Source organism: Castanea sativa, chromosome 6 (genome assembly GCF_040712315.1).
Source record: "Castanea sativa cultivar Marrone di Chiusa Pesio chromosome 6, ASM4071231v1".
Taxonomy (NCBI): Eukaryota; Viridiplantae; Streptophyta; class Magnoliopsida; order Fagales; family Fagaceae; genus Castanea; species Castanea sativa.
Window position 1 is genome coordinate 37,971,262 of NC_134018.1, and position 19,577 is coordinate 37,990,838.

General features: G+C 32.9%; 1 protein-coding gene across 1 annotated transcript; it reads left to right on the forward strand.

Moving 5' to 3' along the window:
- The first annotated feature begins 2,885 nt into the window (after positions 1-2,885).
- On the forward strand, positions 2,886-9,437 carry LOC142641416 (tyrosine aminotransferase-like). Its single transcript, XM_075815851.1, has 7 exons — positions 2,886-3,168; positions 6,740-7,079; positions 7,288-7,506; positions 7,774-7,833; positions 8,339-8,494; positions 8,582-8,675; positions 9,074-9,437. The coding sequence occupies exons 1-7, from the start codon at positions 2,897-2,899 to the stop codon at positions 9,196-9,198; spliced, it is 1,266 nt and encodes a 421-aa protein (XP_075671966.1). The 5' UTR covers positions 2,886-2,896; the 3' UTR covers positions 9,199-9,437.
- The last annotated feature ends 10,140 nt before the right edge of the window (positions 9,438-19,577 follow it).

The window sequence follows — 19,577 nt, forward strand, 5'->3', positions numbered from 1 at the left end:
AGTGAAGCTAAAAAATTAGCTTTTTAACTTCATCAAATGTTACTTTATCTATTTTAGCTATACATATCTACACATATGCTGCAGCAGTGAATCTATTTTAGCTTTTAATACAATAAAATAATATATACATCACAATAAAATAATATATCTCCTACAATAAAATAATATATCCCACAACTCAAAAATCATTCATACAACCAACCACAACCAACTTTACCATCAGCCACAGTCACAACCACCACCACCACCACCACCACCACCACCAGTCCACAGCAGCAAAAAAAAAAAAAAAAAAAACCAACCGAAATCTCCAATCTTTTTCCCCAACCCAGACCAAACAAAATCACCAATTATAAACAAAATAAAAATCATCAATCATAGAGCTGGGCTTCAGTGAGGAGGACAGTGTCGGCGTGGGTCTGATCGACGGAAGAGAAGTGGATTGAGGCGGAGGTCTGATCGGCGGATCGGCGGTGAATCGGCGTTGGGTGAGCATTGAGATGGTGGACTGGACAGAGGCGTGGGTTTGATCGGCAGATTGGTCTGATCGACGGAAGTGAAACAGCGAGGTGGGTCTGAGTTGATCGGCGGTGGGTTTGAGTTGAAAGGGTTGATCGGCATGGGTCGGCGTGGTCTAAGCTGAGAGGGCCGGCGGCGGTGAGCTTGAGAGAGTTTTGAGAGAGTTGAGAGCTTGGATCGGCGTGGGCTGAGGCTTGATCGGCGGTGAGCTTGAGAGAGTTGAGAGTTGAGAACTTCGAGATGCTTGATCGGCGGTGAGCTTCGAGATGCTTGATCGGCGGAGAGCTTCGAGATGCTTGATCGGCGGTGAGCTTCGAGATGCTTGATCGGCGGTGAGCTTCGAGATGCTTGATCGGCGGTGAGCTTTGAGAGGGTTGAGAGAGAAAGAGAGTGAACTGTGAGAAAGAGAGACTTGCTTGTTCGGTGACTGTGGGAGAGAAAGAGAGAGGGGAGCGTGTATTGTTTTTTAATCCCAGACTTGAGTAAAATAGTATTTTTTTTTTATAGCTTTCAGCTACAGTGCTCATGTATTGATACATGAGCACTGTAGCGCAAAGCTAAAAAAATTTAACTTTGCCTCCACTGCTGTGTATGGGATTTTGTGGTTTGAGTGGAGCTAAAATAACAATATAGCTATTTAGCTCCACTGCTGTGAATGCTCTAACATTCCTATAATTTCTTCCTCAAAAAAAAAAAAAAAATCCTATAATTTGGTAAAATAAAAAAGAAAAAAGGGTGAAAATTTTATATTATTGTTAAATGATGAGAGTCTGAGACACTTTCTTTTCAAAATTCAAGCAGATCTGCCTCGTTGATGGACTAGTAACAAGAAGCCAGCACCACATATATGATAATTCTGAGAAGGATTTTATTTTTGGGTGATTCTACAGATAAGTTTGACGGGACACTTTTTTGGCTTCTTTGCCTTTCTTTGGGGAAGTTTAGAGAAAGAACCAAATCTCACGAAGCACGTAACATTGTTATGTGGTCTGTATTGTATGTGTCCACTAGATGAATTGGATTTAAATTAAGTCCTTTTTGATGTATATCATTTTCATTATAGAAACACTTCTAATTTGTACAAGAGGTTGATAAAATTTGGTTTGGAGTATTCCGAAATGCTTTAGAATACAAGATTTTTTTCTAGAATTCTGCTTGAGAAGCTCTACCTTGCTTTAGAATACAAGAGTTTGATAGAATTTGTTTTTTTATTCCTCTTTGATAGCCACCCATGTGGGGTGTCAGCCAACCAATAATACATCTTCTTTATATTACAGCCACATGTGAACTATCTTCTTGGGTGGATTTTTGATAGCTAAGTCTCTCCTGGATTAAGTAAGGGGAATTACAGATTATATTTTGTACAATTTCAAGAGTTTTTATTTATTTATTAGGAGTTTTGGTAGTAGATTTATGACATGCATCATCTTGACTATTTATTATAAATGAAATGTCAATATTAAACTTTTTTTTAACCAATTCGCGATTAGTGGGTTGAAAAAATTCCAAATCACCACCAACCCAACAAATTATAAAAATGGTAGGTAGGTTGAAAGTTTGAGCAATTTCAACTTGGCGAATTGGGCTAGTTAGGCTTTGTTGTGTGTTGTATACTAAACTTCAAAATTTATTTTATCATTTACAAATAAATTTAAAAATTATTTCCTCTAAATCCTATAAACTATTGAAGGACTTGCAACAAAAATATAAACCATTAAAGGAAATCGTAAAAACTGTCCACTTTTTCATACATTAAAGTACATACATCTTATTGTATGAGTATTTTCTAACATTTTCTCTATAAAAAAAAAAAAAAAGGCTTTAAAGCATATCCATGTATGCTTACGAATATGTAGGAAAAGTATAACATTTTGAAGTACATGATTAAAAAAACCTTTAAATTTGATATGTACTAACAATAGATGAATATATATATGTGGGGTCCACTAGTCTTGGTAGTCGAATCTGCCACTTAACTTGACCCTCTACTTTAGGGCAAGACTTAGGTATAATACTTAATTAGGTGCTGTTTTTTAGGTTTTCTTTTTAAAATTCTGTCATGTAGATGTATATATATATATATATATTTTTTCAAAAAATAAAAGTGTATTTTTTAATTAAGTAGGCACATGACTAAATCTTAAGAAAAGAACCAAAGAAACGTCAATTTAATAATTGAATGACTTGAATCTGCTTGAAAATAGATATCAGATCCATGTGGGGTGGTGCAAAACGGAGTGGGACACTCGGATTGAATGGATTGTTGGTCAGCCCTATTTTTAGGAAAGATGGAGCTAAAAAGCCTAAATAAGAGTGAGTAGGTTTGGGCTATAAAATGACATGCATAACTCAACTTGATCACCAAAAACAAAAAGAAATGGAAAACGGGTCAAAGCAGATATGGGGTTTTAGGGGTAACGAAGAGCTGAAGATTGCATCTGAGATTACTGTTCGAGGCTTTCTCAACTTGTTAATGTTTCATGTCAACAAAGATGATGATAGACCAACAGTTCCTCTTGGCCATGGAGATCCCTCGGCATTTCCATCCTTTCGAACCACTGGCATTGCCGAAGATGCCATTGTTGATGCCCTTCGAACAGCTAACTACAATTGTTATGCACCAACTGTTGGCGTTCTTCCTGCGAGAAGGTACGTAACTCTATAAATGTGATATCGATTATTTCTTTTATATAAAATTATTCTCTTCCATGGATTTGCTGATTCAAATTCTTTTTTAATTTTTATGTTCCTTTAGAGTTGTAATTATCCTTTTTTTTTTCTTGGTAATTAACTCATGCATCTCCGCCATGCTTATGAAATTGAAAGTGCTATTAGCCCAAAATCTGTTGGTATCATCACATATTCACATTATTATTATTTTTCTTAATATTTTGATAAGAAGATTTAGAAAGTTAGTTATAACTTCAAAAAATTATCAAAAATGCCTATAATCTAATTAGATATCCTTATTCCTAAAAACATAGAAAAATATAGTTAAAATTGTAATTCAAAAAAATTTCAAAAACAAAAAAAACTAATGAGAAAATTTTCTCATGAAAATTAGCACACACTCTTTATTTAAATATATCTCACACAAGTTTGATATATTTTTCCCTAAAAATTAGCATACACTAAATCTAGCAGTTTACTCATTTTCAAAATCCAAAATTTTAGTTTCTTAAAAATTCCATCTGTGTAACCTCTCTAACAATAGAAAAATTTAAATTGAAAAATTATGACATTAAACTCTGGGAAAAAAAAAGAAAAAAAGAGAGTCTCATTGCGTGTGCGGAGAGCTAAGAGGATTTAGGACGTTAGTTATGACTTCAAAAAATGTAAAAAATGCCCATAATCTAATAATCCTTATTCCTGAAAAATAAAGGAATATAGTTAAAATTGTAATTCAACAAAATTCAAAAATAAAAAACGAGATTTTTTTTTTTGAAAATTAGCACACACTTTCTATTTAAATATATCTCACACAAGTTTGTTACATTTTCCCCCTAAAATTAGCACACACTAAATCCAACAATTTACTCATTTTCATAATCCTAAATTTTAGCTTTTAAAAAAATTTCATCCTGTGCAACCTCACTAACAATAGAAAAATTCGTAGGTTCTAATTAGCTCAGCTGATAAAGTTTCTGATAGTTGTATAAGAGATTTGAGGTTCAATTTCCATCTATACCAAAAAGTGATTGGTGTCTTGGTCTGATAATAAAGAGCTATTATCAGAAGCAGACGTCATAGGTTGAAACTCTCTCTCTCAAAAAAAAAAAAAAAATTCAAATAGAAAAATTATGACATTAATTAAACTTTGGAAAAAAAAAAAGAGAGCTGCATCTCATGTGCGAATTGCTTGTGATAAGGATAGTATTTTATATATGGGTGTACAATTTCCAAAAGCCTCATGTTATAGGCAAAGGAAATAATTTAGATAGTCCTAGAGCACTACAGTGAACTATCACAAAGGGTGTGTGGACTTAATAGTGTAACCCACTCATTTTGTGAGAGCTCAGAGCAATAATCCGAAACTGCCTAAGTATTTCCTTTCAGATAAAATGGTGAAAATTGGTAGAAGTAAGTTTGCAGGTGTAAGGTAAACTAACATAAAACTTTCACAATGTCTCTAAATTTTCACTTTAATTCATTAAATACAATGCCTTTATAACTTTTGGGGGGGGGGGGGGGGGGAGTGACTTCTGTCTAGTGTCCTTTGATACTAGACTCGTTGCGATCATGATACGTGTATTAACTTTTGGGTGTATGATAACCCTTATAACACATGTACTAACTTTATTATATTTATTGGTAACTTATGCTAGTCACGTGTGGACCCCCCTTTCTCTCTCTCTCTCTCTAGTTTTTTATTTATTTATTTTTATTTTTTATATACTTTGGACAAACAATAGTAGGGATTCACATCATAATAATTTTTTTTCAAATCTATTGGTGGTATAAGTCACATTAAACACAATAATTTTATGATTTCTAACATTTCTTTCTCAAGTTAGGATTGTTAGAGCATTTGCATCCGGTTTCTTCAAAAACTTTTATTTTACCATCTTAAAAGTTACTTTATTATACCTTACTATTTTACAGTACACTCAACATCTCAACTTTTATTTTCCTATTTAACTCATTAAAATAGTATATATATATATATATACTACCTAATAAAATAATATAATCAAATCTCTTTCTCACCCTTCTCACCCATTTGTTTATCTTTTCCTCACTGTTTCTCTCTCAACCACCCATCACCACCACCTCTGCCACAAGAATCCCACCACCACCACCACCATGAAAAAACCCATCAGATACACCACCGGCAACAACCCATCCCACCACCATTATGCACATAAACCCACAAAAAAATCAAAGCAAAAATCCACATAAATGAAACCCACATCTGCCACCATGCCACCATGAAACCTGAGTCTGCCACCACAACCAAAGACACCACCACGACAACAACACACCCACCACCACCATGCACAAAAGCCCATGAAAAATCAAAGAAAAATCCTTTCAGAACCCCATCAAAACCCATCGGAAGTTGATCTCCACCCCTCCATTGGCGTTGTCTCCATAACCACAGCCCCACGCAAGATCAATACCCAGCCACAACCACAGCCCCACGCCACCACTGCACCACCATGACCCATAACCCACCCCCACACAAATCAAAATCCCATACCCACACCACCGCCACACGAGGGTTTTAGGTTTGAGGAGAGAAGAGAACAGAACAAGAGAGAGAGAAAAGTAATATATATGAGAGAGAATAAAATATAATTTAAAATTATACAATCCTGCTACAGTGTCATCCTATAGTGCCATCTTAGATATAGGATGGCACTGTAGCAAGATTGTAATTTTACAATTACAAGATCGGGTAAAGCGGGTTTTTTGTGCCTTCATGCTAAAATATACCAACATATGACATTTAGAAGACCGGATGTAAATGCTCTTATATTGTCATATGAGAAAGTATTTACATTAAATGTGATAGTACTTTATGTGTGTCATGTGTGTAACCTTGGTTCCTCTTTTTTCTTTTTTCCTTTAAATTTTCATTTTTTAATCACCTTGAACAGTTAATGGTAGGGTTACACATGATAGTAAATTTTATTATATTCGCTCATACCTCTAGTGATATTGAATATTAACACCATAGTTTTCGTTTATTTTTATTTTTTAAAATTAGACTCTGACATAGGGATCACATTAGGCAGCACTATCTTAAATTTGAGCACAATTCCTCCATGTTACATGGCAAATGATGTTTCTTTCTTCTTATTTATTTATTTAATTTTCACTTTTGTCATTTTGGATAGTCCACCTGTACTGATGGTAACTTTGTTGCCTGGTAATTCCCGTCACATAAAAGTAGTAATCGAAGGATGGATATCATTGTATCATACCCCAAAAAATTATAGATATAATAGAGGAACCTTAATTTTCTTCCGTATATACATGGTATTCCCTACTCTAAAAAAGGCAAATTAATACGGTTATTTTTTGGACAAAGTTTGGAATAGGAATGCTTTCTATCTTTGGCTGCCAATGCAGAGAATCATATATTCATAAAATGGGTTTATCAAAAAAAAACATAAAATGGTGTAAAAAAAGAAAAAGAAAAAAAAGTGCTCATTAATTTATGGCTTACCATTCAGATTAGTCTGATTTAATTAATTAGATGCTTAAACTCCAAAAGGTCTATAGCGGATTATCTCTCTCGGGACCTCCCATACAAGTTGTCAGCAGATGATGTTTATCTTACAATTGGATGCACACAAGCAATAGAAGTCATATTAACTGTCCTTGCTCGCCCGGGTGCCAACATTTTGCTTCCGAGGCCAGGCTTCCCATACTATGAAGCTCGCGCTGCCTGTAGCCGACTTGAAGTTCGCCATTTTGATCTTCTTCCTGAAAAGGGTTGGGAGGTTAATCTTGAAGCTGTTGAAGCTCTTGCAGATCATAACACTGTTGCCATGGTGATCATCAACCCTGGAAATCCTTGTGGCAATGTCTACTCACACCAACATTTGGAGAAAGTGAGTTCAACTGCTACTTTCATGTTAAAATTAAGCTACAAGCTTGTACTAATCTTACACGAGTTTGAGGATTAGATCCTTTCTAGAATTAGGATTTACTTACATAATATATCAGTATCTTACATATTATTACTATTAGTTGATTAATACTATTGTTTTTATCAATTTCCTGATCAGTATTAGTGGAAGTTGATTTGTTGAATTTTAGATTGCAGAGACAGCAAGAAAGCTTGGGATCCTGGTGATTGCAGATGAGGTTTATAACCATCTCACTTTCGGAAGTAAGCCCTTTGTCCCTATGGGAACCTTGGGATCAATTGCACCTGTTATTACACTAGGGTCTATTTCAAAGAGGTGGATTGTACCTGGTTGGCGTTGTGGTTGGCTTGTTACAAATGATCCAAATGGCATCCTTCGAAAAACTGGAGTACGTGAACGTCCTTATAAAATGTGGATATAGCACATGAAATTAATCAAATTATGGACATTGTATGTATAGAGTATATATCAATAACTGTGTAAGAACATTTTTCCAATGTTTTAAACGCTACGGATCTCCTTATATAGAACTTGTTCATGCAATACATATGCAATGACATTAACGAGTCTGCAACCTATATACAACATCTTTGTACTTATTTTAATGGATAGCATTATTGTTTACATGGAGTTTTTGTCATTTTTTCTTCCTCAGATTGTTGACAGCATTATGGGCTGCCTTGATGTCTCCTCTGATCCTGCAACCTTCATTCAGGTTTGTAATATAAGATGCTATTAGTGAAGAGCATACTGGAGTGACTACTAGCTATATATTTTCATCCTTTCAAGCACTACTAGAGTTTATAACAGCCCACCTAAAAAAATCAAATGCATGATATACAACAATATTATGTAACAGTTACAGTAGCACCGTTTGGAAGGCAACATTGTTAATTTTTAGCCGTTACCCTTTTTAATATGTAACTTGGAATTTCCTAGCCTATATATGTGATCTCAATTAGTTGAGAGATTTCTTACTAAAAGCATATTCCCACAGTAATGTTTTAAAAATTTATTTATTCAATGTTTTCACTTTTTTTTGCAAAATTTTCATCATAAAAGAAATTTCAATCGAATCATCTACTTCAATTTGCATGAATATTCAGCCACCCAGCTGCTTCTAAATTTTATTTGTAGACATTGAGCCTACTAATGATACATATCATAGTATTCTTTACCTTATTCTCGTACAATTATAATTAATTTGACTTATGTTTCAGGGGGCAATTCCTCAAATCTTAGAAAATACAGAGGAGGATTTCTTTTCAAAAATCATCTACATAATAAGGGAAGCTGCAAATTTGTGTTATGAGAGAATCAAGGAAATCCCTTGCATTACTTGCCCATATAAACCTGAAGGTTCCATGTACACAATGGTAAGGGAATCAAATATTTAGCATATTTTGTGCCCCTTCGTTAAAAATCAAATACATATACTTTTAGTTACCAACTTTCAATTTTAGGTCAAGCTCAACCTGTGCCTACTGGAAGACATCGGTGATGATGTGGAGTTCTGCCTCAAGCTGGCAAAAGAGGAATCAGTCATCGTTCTACCGGGTAAGACACAAATAGTCTAAGAGTCTTCAGTTTGGTAAATCAAATTCATCACGGTTTATAAATGCCAAGACACTTTCAATGCTTTATAGACGCATCTTAAGCGGAGGGAATAAGGTTCGAATCCTGTACATCTCCATTGGGAACATTGTCTTGCTTTCATTCTTTCTAATTTATCCATGCATTTCAGCTATTCAACGAGTATGACATCAAGTATGTATATATATATATATATATGCACATTACAAGTATTTTTTATGTTTATATTAGATCTCAAAGGGATAGAGCCTTTGTTTAAGCTCTCTTTTTTTGGGGGGGAGGGAAATATTGGGCTTTGTTGCACTAAAATGGCGGTGTTAGCTGAGTGACACATTTGACGTTTACAATACGCATTATCTCAGGGATGGCTGTGGGGATGAAGAACTGGTTGCGCATAACTATCGCCATTGAGCTTTCCACTCTTGAAGATGGCCTTGCAAGGATAAAAGCCTTCTGCCAAAGGCATGCCAAGAACAATAAGATTTAGCGCTGGTGGCGATCAAATTCTATGTATTTGCAAAGACAAACAATCTCCTTTCAAATAACATGCAAAAAGTGAGAGACTGAAACAATTAATTGGTAATTTATATTCTACAAGAGAAAATAAAGTGAAGAAGAGAAGGAAAAAACTAATTGTTTTTTCCCATTATTGCCACTAGTATGTAATTTGTGCTTATGCACGAGAATGATAAATTGTAGTGGTACTATTAACGTTAATTTAAGTTATTTAACATATATGACATAGTTCGACTAGGACATTTGGAGGTATTAAAATAGTTTTCCTTGCAATTTTTATGATATTGGTTACGCTAAATTTCTCATTATATTATTATTACGTATATAATTTTGAAAATTACTAGTAAATACTACATATACAATATCAATTCACAATTATTGTTTGTGAAATTCTATTAAATATAACACAAAATAAAATAATAAATTGGTCAAATAGTAGTTCCTAAATTGAATGGACATAAGTGCATGAGATTGTTTAGCTCAATTATAATTTAATACGTTTAATATCTTTACATACAAAATACCTAAATAGAAATAGTATAAAAAAGAACAAAGTTTAGCTACAAAACCAGTTATAGCCTTAGGCTACAAACTGCTCTAATAAGATGACATGTGTAAAAAAAAGCATGTGCATTGCACATGATTACTTAAGTAAACTTAACCCAACTAACCCTAGTTAACTACACCACCTATTAAAAAAATAAAAAATAAAAACTAAAAACCCTAAAAAATATGCGTATGATCTCTCTCTCTCTAAACTGTGACCCAGAAGGCCATAACCCAGCTCCAACCGATCACCCATAGCCTCCCATCTCCACAGCCGGCCAACCTCAAATCCTGTGCTGTCTCCACCGCCAACCAACCACCTCAATTCTCCTCTGTCTCCATCGCCGGAGCACTCAATCTCTGCCGCTTCACCGGTTAGATTCTTTTTGTTTTATTCATAGATAACTAAATTTACTTTTTTAATTCTATTAATTTTTTTTCTGAATGAATTGTGTTTTATTCATAGACTATGCAGTTTTATTTGTTAGAGATCGAAGACTATTTTTTATTGTTAGATTATTGCTGTTAACCTTTTAGTATTTTTTATTGTGATGCCATTGGCATATTGAAGACAATTTTTAATGGTTAGACCATTGGGAGATTGATGCCATTAGCATTGACGGTACTCAATGCTTATAAACGATCAACTATATATATATATATATATATATATATATATATATATATATAAATGCTTCCAATGACCAAAGATATGTCACTATAGATGGTTGGGAGTCAACTGAATTATTTTCTTTCAAGACATTTCTGCTTGAGTATGTTTGAACTGTAGTTCATAGCTCTATTTTTAACCTTCCTTCAATAAGGACAATGGTAAGCAATCATACATACTAAATCCTTCAATAAGTGAGCTCCCTAACAACCCCCCCCCCCCCTACCCAAAAAAAAAAAGTATTTACTTTTTTTTTTGTAGAGAAGCCTTAAATTTTCTCTAAATATGATTATTAAAATAATTTTTATTTAATCCTTATTAGTTCACTTTTTGCTTTTACAAATCACCTACTGGTTGCATTAAGGATAAGTCAAAGATAATGAAGAGTTGAAGTGCAATGCATTATCAACTTAAATTTAATATTCTCATTTAACTCCACTAATTTTGTGGATTTACTATTTGCTTGCTTATTTTCTGTTTCTCATTTTTTGTTTCAGTAGTTCCTCATGATTCTGCAAGCAAAGAAAGCAGAAGGAAGATGGTCGAAGCATATTCATTGAACCAAAAATTGAATGGTAAAGTGAGTGAAGAAGATCCGAAAAAACTAAGGAGAAAATTGGAGGAAGATTCAGAAGATACAAAACAAGAAGTTAAAACTAAAAGGATGAGACAAAAGTTGTTTGCTTGGTAATGAGAATCAACAAGCATTCAAGGATCCATTGCATGTTCCAGTTGAGCCTATTACAAGAGCAAGATCCAAGAAAATCAAAGAAGCACTTAATGGGCTGATTCAAGAGATTTGTGCTGATTCTAACGCAGGACATTCCAAGCTTGGCCCAAAGGAAGCTGAAAACGTAATAAATTTAATTTAAGCTATTTAGGGCTGATCTGGCTTAATTGCGAGTGATTTATGGCATGAATTAATGGCTGATTGACTTCCAGCTCTATATCAGTTGAGGCAGATTTTTTCCTATTTTGGATCTGCTAATTTCAGACCAAATCAACTTTTATTTAGGGTTTTATTATTTAGTACATTTTTTAGGTATTTTCCTTATTTTTAGGTGCATTTAATGCTTTTTAGGTCAAATTTGATTCCTGATATGGTAAGGTATCAATTAGGAGTTATTTTAGAATATATTTTCTTGTCTGTCAAGTTTTATGGAGCCCTTAAATAGGCTCTGAAGTTTGTAAACGTTTTTCAGAATATTATTGAATAAAAATCAGAAAAGATGAGGCTTTGCTCTTCTTTTGGTTCTTCAAGAACTGTGAACTTATCAGGGATTCTTCCCTGTGGCGTTCAAACTTTATACCTTTGGTTCGTGATTCTTTATAATCATTGGGTCAGGGTTTCTATCAAAAATCTGAATTTTAGCTTTCTGGGGCAAGTATTCCAATATTTTTGTTGGGTCTCAAAGCGTGTCGATTGAGGTTCGCATCATATTCCAATATTGTTTGTTAGGTCTCAAAGCGTGTCGATTGAGGTTCGCATCACTTGGTGCAAAATTTCTTCTGATTTTGTTGTCTAGTGCCTATGTTGTATTTTAAAAATCAAAGGGATGGGATGGTTGACAACCATCTATTTCTTAACTTAAACAAGGGACATATTAATTTAGGCTTGAATGTTCTGTTGACAAAATGGTAGAGATTGTTCTTTCTCACTCTTTTTTATTTTAGATGTTCTTCACAAGAACTGGCTTTGTAAATATTTATTGACTGCCAGATCATAATTCCATACTAATCATATTATGTGAGGTGGAATATAGTTTAGGCTGACTTTATTTTAGCTATTGTGAGAGATATGTTTGTGGTTCAAAATAGTACCACTTGTTCTGCAGTCCTAGTTTACCACAAGTGCATTGTAACTTTCAGTATGGAAGATTTGAAATTCCCTGCAAAGAAGCCCAATAATAATTCTGCTCTATTGATATCCATTTCCTTGCAGTATCCATTTGTTAATGCCTTGCATATTGCTATATCAGGTGGCCCGCCAAATTTAACCATTTCTTTCATTACATATTCACCCTCCATACTTTTTTTTATTGTTGGAAATAAAGGAGAGATAATACCTAAATTTTCCTTTAAAATTACACAATTTGATTTTACCAAAAAGAGGTGGCGGAGATGAGGCGTGGACCAAGTTACTGTCTTGAGACAAATCATGCCGTCTACGGTATATCCGATGTAGTTAGACAAATAGTTTCTGCACGTTGTCCCCAGGATACAACAGCCCAGCCACCTTTTCTGATTATCCTTGCGAGCCTACACTGCTCGTAGGATATAAGCTCTCTATAGTACTTTCTTTTCCCAGAAAAATTTTGTAAAAGATAAAATGTTTTTTGTGAGTAATAAGAAGCAAAAAATGGTAAGTGTTTAAGAAAAAAAAAATTGTTTCTGAAAAGTTTACAGCTTTGTAAATCAAAAATAAAAGTGTGTGTATATCTCAATCCTTATTTTTTTTCCCAAATATATATATATATATATACACACACACACACATATATATTTATGTAGCCGGACCTATAACTTGTCCTTAGCCAAAGTTTGTACGTTGAGAACAAAAAGAAAGTATCATAATGCCACGCAATTAATGGCCCATTATTACCATGCCTTTTCAAAAGTTTTCTTCCTAAATATATGTTATAGAAAATGCTAGCTGTTGTTTCCGTTTACTCTAAAAAAAAAAAAAAATGCTAGCTGTTTGATCACTTTCCATTAAACCAAATAGTAAACATTTGTGTATATATGGTAACTTATTATAACATAAAATAATTTAGCAATAGTTGTACATTTAAGTGCTGAAGATTCTTGCATATATAACATTTTGATGTCATATTTAAATAAGAACGTTTGAATACAAAACGTTTAGAATGGAAAATACACTAAAAGCTGACAATATATGATATTAAAATTCACATTATTTTCAGAGATTTCCTAATTAAAACCATTGACAATAATTATTCAAATTTTGAATTATATTTGAATTTTCAAAATTTAGCAATTAACGTATCTGACATTAAGGGATAATTGATTTCCTCAATTCACATAAATGAGTATTAAAATAAATATGATATTTTTTATAAAAATATCCAACAACCCCCCACTTATTTTTATAGAAAATAGATAGGTAAATATATATATAAAAGAACAATTTTTTCTGGGTTAAGTAAAACATTATGCATAATGAGAGTGTCAATGGCTTGAACCCTCATTTTGTGTTTCAGCAACATTTTTTCAAAGTTAATAGTGATCTAAGTCTTGAACTATAACTTTTTCTATGGATAAAAAACATTACATTACACACATAATATTCCAGTACTCTACTACGAGTTTTTAAGCCAGCACATTACGACCTTGTGCTTTATCCCAGCATCCATGAGCTATTTAGAGAACTAGCCCCATTCTCAAAGGAAGCGGTCTCACTTCCATGCTCACTTAGGTGTGGCTATCAAGGATGTTCTTGTAACTCTAACATCCTACTCATAAGAGCTATAGTCCACATTAAGAGTTTTTAATAAATAAAAATAAAAACTCATCCTATATAACGTTACAAGATACATGCACGCACACCATAGAGAGGGACATGAGTATTATTACTCATACATATATTTAGTGCATGTTAATCAAACTACTCTATGATTAGTTTTTCCCTTTGAACCTAGTTCTTGGGATCTCTAGTCCCTAGGTAGGGTATCCTCATAGGTAGTTTATTCTTCTTTGGGCTTAAGTCTCATCCCCCTCGATGCTATCTAGATCTTTTCTCTAGCTAGAGCTTTAGTTAATGGATCCGCAATATTATCATTTGTACTAATATAATCAACATTTATGGTACCATTGTTTATGTTTGATCTCACAGTACTGTGTTTTCTTCTAATAGATCTGGATTTACCAATAGTATTTGTTGCGCACTCTACCAATAGTGGCAGTACTATCACAATGAATTAAGACAGGTGAAATAGGTTTCTCCCACATGGGAATTTCAAATAATAAATCTCGTAACCAACCTGGTTCTTCACTAGCTGAAGATAAGGCAATTAATTCTACCTCCATGGTAGATTTAGCAATAATCTGTTGTTTTTTAGATTTCCAACTTATTGCTCCACCACCTATAGTAAATACATAGCCAGTGGTAGACAAAGAATCACCTGATAAGGTGTTCCAACTAGCATCACTATATCCTTCAAGAACAACAAGATATCTTTGATATAGCAAACCATAGTTCGCAGTTCTTTTTAAATATCTCATTAATTGAGTCATGGCATTCCAATGCTCAAAATTAGGTTTGCTAGTAAATCTTGCTAGAACTCCTACGACATAAGCAATATCAGGTCTAGTACAATTAGTAGCATATCTAAGACTTCCAATAATACTAGCATATTCCTTTTGATTGTAAATATCATTTTCATCTTTAGTAGGAAAAAGATGCACACTAGAGTCAAAAGGAATACTTGCAAGTTTACAATCAAAGTAATAATATTTTTTCAAAATTTTTTCTATATAATGAGATTGATCTATAAATATGCCATTTGAAGTTCTAGAAATTTTCATGCCAAGAATCACATTAGCTTCTCCTAAATCTTTCATATCAAAATTATTTTTAAGAAGCATTTTGGCAGCATTTAAAATATCCATATTAGGTCCAAAAATTAGAAGATCGTCAACATATAAACAAATTATAACATGAGCATCATCAAAAGTTTTATAATATATACATTTGTCACTTTCATTTGTTTTAAAACCATTAGAAAACAAACATTGATCAAATTTCTCATGCCACTGTCTAGGTGCTTGTTTTAAACCATATAGAGATTTTAATAATTTACATACCTTATGCTCATTACCTGGCATTGTAAAACCTTCTGGTTGGTCCATGTAGATTTCTTTTTCTAAATCTCCATTTAAAAATGCCGTCTTTACATCCATTTGATGTATCATCAAATTATGAATAGTTGCTATAGCAATCAATAATCTAATAGACATAACTTTAGTAATAGGAGAAAAAGTATCAAAAAAATCAATATCTTCTTTTTGTTTAAAACCTTTAGTTACAAGCCTTACTTTGAATTTTTCAATAGATCCATCAGGTTTTAATTTTCTTCTAAGTACCCATTTACATCCAATTGTTTTACAACCTGGAGGTAAATCTACAAGTTTTCAAATATTATTAGAGATAATAGAATCCATCCCATCATTGATGGCTTCTTTCCAAAAACCTGAATCAGGAGAAGATAAAGCTTCCTCTAAGGAAGTAGGGTCACCTTGTAAATTATACACATAATATTTAGGACCAAAAACCTTTTCAATTCTAGGTCTTTTACTCCTCCTAGGTTCAAACTCATATTCATTAACATCTTTTGACTTAGATGTTGAACATTCAAAATTCTCTTGTTGTTCAAAAACCCCACGATTTTTATATTTAAATGGAAATTTATTTTCATGAAAAATTGCATCTCTAGATTCAATTATTGTATTATTATCAATATCAAAAAATCTATAAGTTGTGCTATTTAAAGAATAACCTAAAAATACACATGTAGAAGCCTTTACCCCAAGTTTAGGTCTTTTAGGGTCAGGTAGCCTCACATATGCTAAGCAACCCCAAACTTTGAAAAAATTCAGATTTGGTTTATATTTTTTCCATAATTCAAAAGGAGTTAAAAAAGTCTTTTTATGAGGTACTCTATTCAAAACAAAAATTTGCAGTTAAAACAGCTTCACTCCAAAAATATTTAGGAGCCCTAGAACTAACAAGCATAGCATTAGTTAAATTCATAAGAGTCCTATTTTTACGTTCAGCTACTCCATTTGAAGATGGAGAATAAGGGGCAGTAGTCTCATGAACAACACCAAGAGATTGAATATAATTATTAAGACCAAGAGTATCATATTCTTTTTCCCTATCAGTTCTAAACCTTTTAACCTTTTTATCAAAAGTATTCTTAACTTCTTTTAAGAAAATTGATAATTTTTCAAAGGAATCACTTTTATTTTTCATAAGATAAACATATGAATATTTTGAAAAATCATCAATAAAGGTTATAAAATACCGATTACCTCATCGTGTCAAGTGTCCTTCAAATTCACAAATATCACTATGGATAAGCTCTAGTAATTTAGTATTTCTTTCAATTGATTTATGAGGCTTTTGAGTAATTTTAGTCATGCTACAAATTTCACATTTTTCAAGTTCATTTTCAAGTTTAGGAATTAAACCTAAACCACTCATATTTTTCATATATTTTTTATTGATATGACATAATCTACCATACCAAACATTCACACAAGAAACAATATAAGCAAAACTTGAATTTTCATTCATCTCAACATTAAGTTTAAACATGTCATCACAAGCATAGCCTTTGCCAACAAACATTCCCTTTTTAGAGAGCACATATTGATCAGCCTCAAAGACTTGTTTGAAACCAGCCTTATTCAACAAAAAACTAGAAATTAGATTCTTTCTAATGTTAGGAACATGAAAGACATCTTTGAGAGTGACTTCTCTCCCAAATGTAAATTTGAGAAGCACCTCTCCAATACCCACAACATCAATGGTATAAGAATCACCAAGCATAATTTTCTTTTTCTCATCGAAGATGGTGTAGGTCTTGAACCAATTTTTATCATAACAAACATGTCTGGTTGTCTCAGAATCAATCCACCACCCTCCTAAGCCTTTGAGAATATTAATCTCGGTAACCACAGCCACAAGAGGCTCTTCAATGACATTGGCTTGAGCCATAGGCCCATGTTTTCGAAAACGACAATTTCTAGCCAAATGTCCAGGCTTTCCACATACAAAACATGCATAATTGCTATTATTAGTGTGGTTGCCATTATTTGGAGCATGCTAAGGATGGTGTGCTTGGTTCTTTCTTTGATTAGAGTGGGTCTTATGTTGAGACTGATTTCCATTTGGCCTACGTTTGAAGTTCCTTTTCTTAGGCCTTACATAGTCATTATTTTTAGCATTGGCTTTTGGCATGTTTTCATTTGAAGAGATAAAATTTACCTTAGGACCATTTGCTCCATGAAGTTCAATAGTTTTGTCTTGGTTTCTTGCCTCTTCCTCCACTCTCAAACGGGTGATAAGGGATTCAATGGAGAGTTCCTTTTGCTTGTGTCTCAGAACTTTGGCAAACTCCTTCCAAGATTTAGGCAGCTTGTCAATGATGGCTGAAACTTGCATTTGTTCATCTACACAAATGCCTTCAGATCGAACATCTTGTGCAATCATTTGGAGTTCATAGGATTGTTCCACCACGAACTTGCCTTCAACCCTCTGAAATCTGAAAAATCAGCTACATGCATATTTCTTGGATCCAGCTTCCTTTGTATCATATTTTTGATTCAATGCCTTCCATATCTTTTTGGCTGATTTGTAAGCTTGATTATAATAATCATACAAATCATCAGAAAGACAATTAAGTAAATAATTTCTACAGTAAAGATGATCCTTATCCCATTTCTTAACATCTTTTTCATGTTGAGAAAGATATTCTTCAGTCAATTATTCAGATTTCTTTTTCTTTGGTTTTTTCTCAGTTAACACATAAGCCACATTCAAGAGAGTAAGATAAAATAAAGTCTTTTGTCTCCACCTCTTAAAGTTAACACCACGGAAGCGAAATGGCTTATTAAGATCACCTGCTCCAGAGGAATTAGACATAACATTACCATTTTCCAAGGATGATTTTGCGTTCTCCATATCGATTTGTCTCAAATTGTTGGAAATAAAGGAGAGATAATACCTGAATTTTTCTTGAAAATTACACAATTTGATTTTACCAAAAAGAGGTGGTGGAGATGAGGCGTGGACCAAGTCACTGTCTTGAGACAAATCATGCCGTCTACGGTATATCTGATGTAGTTAGACAAATAGTTTTTGAACGTTGTCCCCAAGATACAATAGCCCAGCCACCTTTGCTAATTATCCTTGCGAGCCTACACTGCTCATAGGATATAAGCTCTCTATAGTACTTTCTTTTCTCAGAAAAATTTTGTAAAAGATAAAATATTTTTTGTGAGTAATAAGAAGCAAAAGATGGTAAGTGTTTAAGAAAAAAAAAATTGTTTCTGAAAAGTTTGCAGATTTGTAATTCAAAAATAAAAGTGTGTGTATATCTCAATCTTTTTTTTTTTTCCCATATATATATATATATATATACACACACACATATATATTTGTGTAGCCGGACCTATAACTTGTCCTTTAGCCGAAGTTTGTACATTGAGAACAAAAAGAAAGTATCATAATGCCATGCAATTAATGGCCCATTATTACCATGTCTTTTCAAAAGTTTTCTTCCTAAATATATGTTATAGAAAATGCTAGCTGTTGTTTCCGTTTACTCTAAAAAAAAAAAAAATTGCTAGCTGTTTGATCACTTTCCATTAAACCAAATAGTAAATATTTGTGTAAATATGGTAACTTAATATAACATAAAATAATTTAGCAATAGCTGTACATTTAAGTGCTGAAGATTCTTGCATAAATAACATTATTATATCATATTTAAATAAGAATGTTTGAATACAAAACGTTTAGAATGGAAAGTACACTAAAAGCTGACAATATATGGTATTAAAATTCACATTAATTTTCAGATTTTTCCTAATTAAAACCATTGACAATAATTATTCAAATTTTGAATTATATTTGAATTTTCAAAATTTAGCAATTAACGTATCTGACATTAAGGGATAATTGATTTCCTCAATTCACATAAATGAGTATTAAAATAAATATGATATTTTTTATAAAAATATCCAACATTTATTTTACACAAGCAGTCTATTATAGCCCTATATGCAGTGAGATTGGGTTTTAAATTTTATACACCATCTCAACTTTTCAAGCTAATGCCTTTGCCACTTAATTGTCAAAGAAATTCAAATTACTGCACTAGCAGATAAGAAATAACCATTTTAATAATAAATATAAGCTATTATTTTTGAACCTTATGAAAACTGACTTCTAAATGTACCCATAAGAAAATAGACAAGTTCTTTTGAGATGACAGAATAGAAAAAGGTTCAAAAAAATTTCTCCTTTTGCAGACTATGAAACAATACTTGTAAATAGAATATAGGATCTCTCCAACACCTTTTAGATTTGTTTCAATTCAAAAATAGAA